This window comes from Gouania willdenowi, chromosome 15 (assembly GCF_900634775.1).
Source record: "Gouania willdenowi chromosome 15, fGouWil2.1, whole genome shotgun sequence".
NCBI lineage: Eukaryota > Metazoa > Chordata > Actinopteri > Blenniiformes > Gobiesocidae > Gouania > Gouania willdenowi.
This window is the reverse complement of record NC_041058.1, coordinates 4,979,731-4,984,176: the sequence shown is the minus strand read 5'-3', so window position 1 is coordinate 4,984,176 and position 4,446 is coordinate 4,979,731. Positions and strand designations below refer to the sequence as shown.

Below are 4,446 nucleotides of genomic sequence, written 5' to 3'. Positions count from 1 at the left end.
TAAATTCTGGTTCTATAATAAACAATGCAAAACTGCATAGTAGTTCTTTTTCTTTTTAAAAGTGCAACTGAAAATGTATTTTGTGCCTTAACAATTGGACTTTAAAAAAAAACCGTGATTACACTGATTTACGTCATATTTGTTTGGTCGGTTGGCATGCAGATATTCTTGCAGTGAAGAAGAGAAGCTATGCTAGCAGACAGAGCTAATAGAAAAATGTGACTTTTACAGATTTTCAAGTAATATTACAGATATTCTTTCGGTGCTAAAGGGGTAATGAATCAGAGTAGAGTAGAAGAGTAGAAGGCGGCCAGAAAGTAAGTATTAGCAAACTCCGCCCGCCGCCTACACTTCCGAATTTTCAGAAAATCGATATCAACCGTGATACCTATGAATCGATTTTTAACTGCCTTACGATTAATCGTTACATCTCTAGTTCTGACACTGGGAAAGAAAGAAAGAAAGAAAGTAAGAAATTTTGAGTACTATGAACTATACATTTTCAGAAAGCGCAGGGGCATGCCTAAGACATGACAGGGGTCCCTGGTCACTGACAAGCACGTGGAGTTTGCATAGGCTCCGCCCCTTTTCTCGTAGTGTGGTCACTACGAGAGCAAGAGGCCCTTTGCCAGCTCGTGGCGCTCGGGCCTAAATATACAATAAATTACTCCAATGCAATATGATAAGCTTATTGTAAATATTATCAAATTATCAAAATACAAACAGATTGGTCTCAGTAATAAGAAATGCTCAAATCAACTTTATAGCTTTAGAATTTTGTTTAAAAACACACACACACACACACACACACACACACACACACACACACACACGTCATTGTGTGAGTGTTTCTCTCCTCCTTAGACAAACACTGAACATGAAAGAGTTTTTAGTATTCACTCTTCAGGAATGAAACTCCATCGTTTGTTCTCAGATAAGAGACATTTTAAAACTGTTCTCATGTAGTTTTGAGGAACAAACTTCTTGTATTTTATGATCACAGGTGTAACACAAACATATTGGATGAGATTCAAACACATGAGATTTTAACACTCAATAGATCCCAATCGATAGCTTTCTACTACACTACTTGTACTGTTTTTAAAGTGTACCTGGCGAATAAAATCCTTTCTGATTCTGATTCTAAAGTTATGGCGGTTGTTGATATTTTAGCTTCCGCAGAAACACCTGAATATCAAAGTGATCATATATCACATTAAACAAGCAGAACAAAAATGGCATCCAGCGAATCACTGTCTTGTCTGTCGAAGAAACAGAAGAAATGGCATCAAGAGTGAAATAAAAACACTCGACACTTCCTACGCCGTCTTTGCTGCTGCGGAACTCCAAATCCCACAATGCAATGCGCCAAACTTTTCCAAAGTTCAAGTCACACGACCGTTTGACAACAAATCCTTTGTTTATGATGTAGTCAATAACAAACGTGGAATTTCAACCTTTGTAAAGTTTATTTTCCCCAGTTTTTCAAAAACATACCTTTGATTTTTTCATCTATGAGGTCTACACTATGTATATATAGTGTCGGCTACACTATATATTCATAGTGTAGGCTACACTATATAGTGTAGGCTACACTATATATTCATAGTGTAGGCAACACTATAGCCTACACTATGTATTTATCTGTGTTGAAAAGAATGTTAGTGGCTTGGCTTTTATGCTTTTTTCTAATAAATCATTAATGTAATTCAATGCAATGTCCCTGCTGTTAAAGGAAGATATTTATCAATCAATGAATCATATGTAACCTCTTATTTTGAAGAGCTGGGGACCAGTTTACACTTCCTGTTCTTCAGAAACACCTTTAGATTAAATATAATCCCACACACAAGCATTTGGGTCCTTTTGTAAGAATGTGTGAAACAGACGATGAACCACGTGATATGATGGATGGTTTAGATTTACACCTTGGTTTGTTCTGACAAAGACGGAAAAAAAAACAAAACACCTGAGTCACACTGATATAATCTGCTTGTCTAACACTTCTTAGTTTGCTCACATGAGAAATGCCTTTCAACAAAATAAAGGATAATATCATGACTACAGTCAACAATTCTGATGTTTAATTCAAATGAAGGAAAAACAACTAAATAGAATTAACGTGAAAGACTTAAACGTCCTCATGCAAAAATTTAAAAAAAAACACCAGAATTATTTTGCATTCAAGCACAAACTGTTGCATGGTCATGTGTCTGTGGCTGCAAACAAAGAAAGTTATAAAATGAAGCTTTAAAAATAGACAAAAACAGGATTTCCTTATTGTTTCTGTTGCACTTTATGGTTCCATGTTAGTATTATTACGTTTTACTGCCTGCAAGAATCAGACCATTTTAACGCTTAACCTTGGATTGAACCAGTGTCTGCATTCATCAAAGGAACTTTACTTAATATTGAGAATTATGTCTCTAATCTTTCACTTAATTAAAACTACATGTTTGCATGATGCTTTTATCGCTTAGCAACAAACAGGAAGCCATGTTTAAATTTGACAAGCTAGCATTGGAGAGACATCTCAATAAAGTTACCAAAGTGAAAAACAGGTGAAGTTTCCGATAATTTCATAAAGTAATTAAAATGCAGCATTAATACAAATAAAATAAAAATGTAAATAGAAAGCTTTGCTAGCTATCTAGCTGTGACCGCTCTTGCAACATTCTCTTTCGAGGGCGTGAGATTTGGTCACATGGTTTCTACATTGATGTTAACATAGATAAATAATCTAATCAATGCATAGATGAGTTAACAAATGAATAACAGGTCTTCATAAAGGACATCTTTAAACACAGGCGTGCACATGTATTTTTAAAATGGTTTCTGCGTGAATAAAATCTAAAAGAATAACATTTGTGGACCCTAAAGTGTGTTTTCATGTATCCACAGGGTAACACGCACCACCGTTAGAGAACCACCATAGCGTAGTGTTGCTCTCGAAAGGAGAATCTCACCAAAATTGCTTTGTCAAAAGGATATTTTTGGTGGCAAGGCGTCATCGCTGGGAGGAGATTGCATGTTCTCTTCTCTTCCCCCCCCCCCCCCCCTCATTTATTCATAAAGCAAACATTAAAGAAGTAACAACGTTAAAGATGGAAGGAGGGAACAAAGCCCAAAGAGCTCCACCCCTTTCAATAAACACATACAATTTAAAATAAAGGCTAACAAATAAACACTACAAACTACAAACATAAAAGCAGGAAAAAATGCACAATTAATCTTTGATATATGAGGAAAAATAATAAAGTACACAAAAATCAGTTAATTGAAAATAAAAAAAGAAATCCAACAAAACATATATACATATACATACACAGTACATGTATTCATACACCCGTATATACACATGCGAATACAAACATGCATACATGTGGATTGTAATCATTGTTGAGCAATTTTAGATTTTTCTGTTTACGACTGTTTTTTTCTTTTGTTTTGTATTTGTGAATCGACTTATTGGGATAAACTGGTTTTTTATGTGTGTTTTGTGTTTGTTGCAGAAAATTGTCTGCTGTTGCTATTTTTGTGTTGCTATGGAAACATTGGGTCAATAATTTTCAATCAATAATTAATGAATAGACAAGCTGATATAAGTTATTAGCTGTAGTAGTTTGATTGACACTTTAACCAGTCCATCGCCACCTCTCATCTCCTCTGCTCTGCGTGTTAACAACACTGATCAAACACTAACGTCTGACTACAACCTTTACATGCAGAACAAGGTCGAATCTTATCTGATCAGAGGTTGTTCAGGTGAGGAGGAGGAAGAAAAAGATGCTAACCTGAGGCTAAAGTGGGAAAAATTGAGAAAAGCAAGAAGATCCTTTAAGTTAGGAGCTCAATAAAAAGTAAAAAAAAAAATACATGAATAACAAGAAAGCTGTAAACTACGTCCTTGTTGACATAATCGGGAAAAATAAACAAACTCACAAACTCAGGAATGAAGAAGATGTCAGGAAAGGTCATGAAGACCCTGCCGCCCGAGGGCAAAATATCACCCGAAGTGGTGGAAGCCATAGTCCAAACACAATGAGTGTGTGTGTGTGTGTGTGTATAAGATTTCCTCAGGAATGAAATGTGTAACCTAGCTTATTCTGCTTTTTAAAGGCTGTTTTTTTCTGCCTTTCCTTCCATCCTGCACCTCCCTCTGTGTCTCCTCCACTCCACCTACTCATCATTTCTGCAGTAGACTGGTTTGACTGGTGCTTAGAGGCTGTGTTTGTGCAGCAGACTGAAGGGAGGATGGCACAGGTAATAGTTTCAGGTGTGCTTTATATGCATGATGCACCATTTGTTTACACAGTTTGTTCATGAGCCTCACGAACAACAGTGAGACGTTTACCTGTACAGTTGAAGTTGAGTGATTTGTAGATTTATGTCTTTATTTTTCCTTTTTGTGAAAACATGTTTAGTCTTTCTTTTCTTTTCTTTTCT

The 4,446-nt window shown here is 35.9% G+C and overlaps 1 protein-coding gene across 1 annotated transcript in view; it reads right to left on the bottom strand.

The window, feature by feature from the left end:
* LOC114477026 (myelin and lymphocyte protein-like) overlaps nucleotides 1-4,222 on the bottom strand; it is a 12,082-nt gene extending 7,860 nt beyond the window's left edge. Inside the window, exon 1 of the mRNA XM_028469065.1 lies at nucleotides 3,943-4,222. Coding sequence (XP_028324866.1) covers nucleotides 3,943-4,029 — 87 coding nt within the window. The 5' untranslated portion in view covers nucleotides 4,030-4,222. The remainder of the gene's footprint in view (nucleotides 1-3,942) is intronic.
* Between the last annotated feature and the right edge of the window lie 224 nt (nucleotides 4,223-4,446).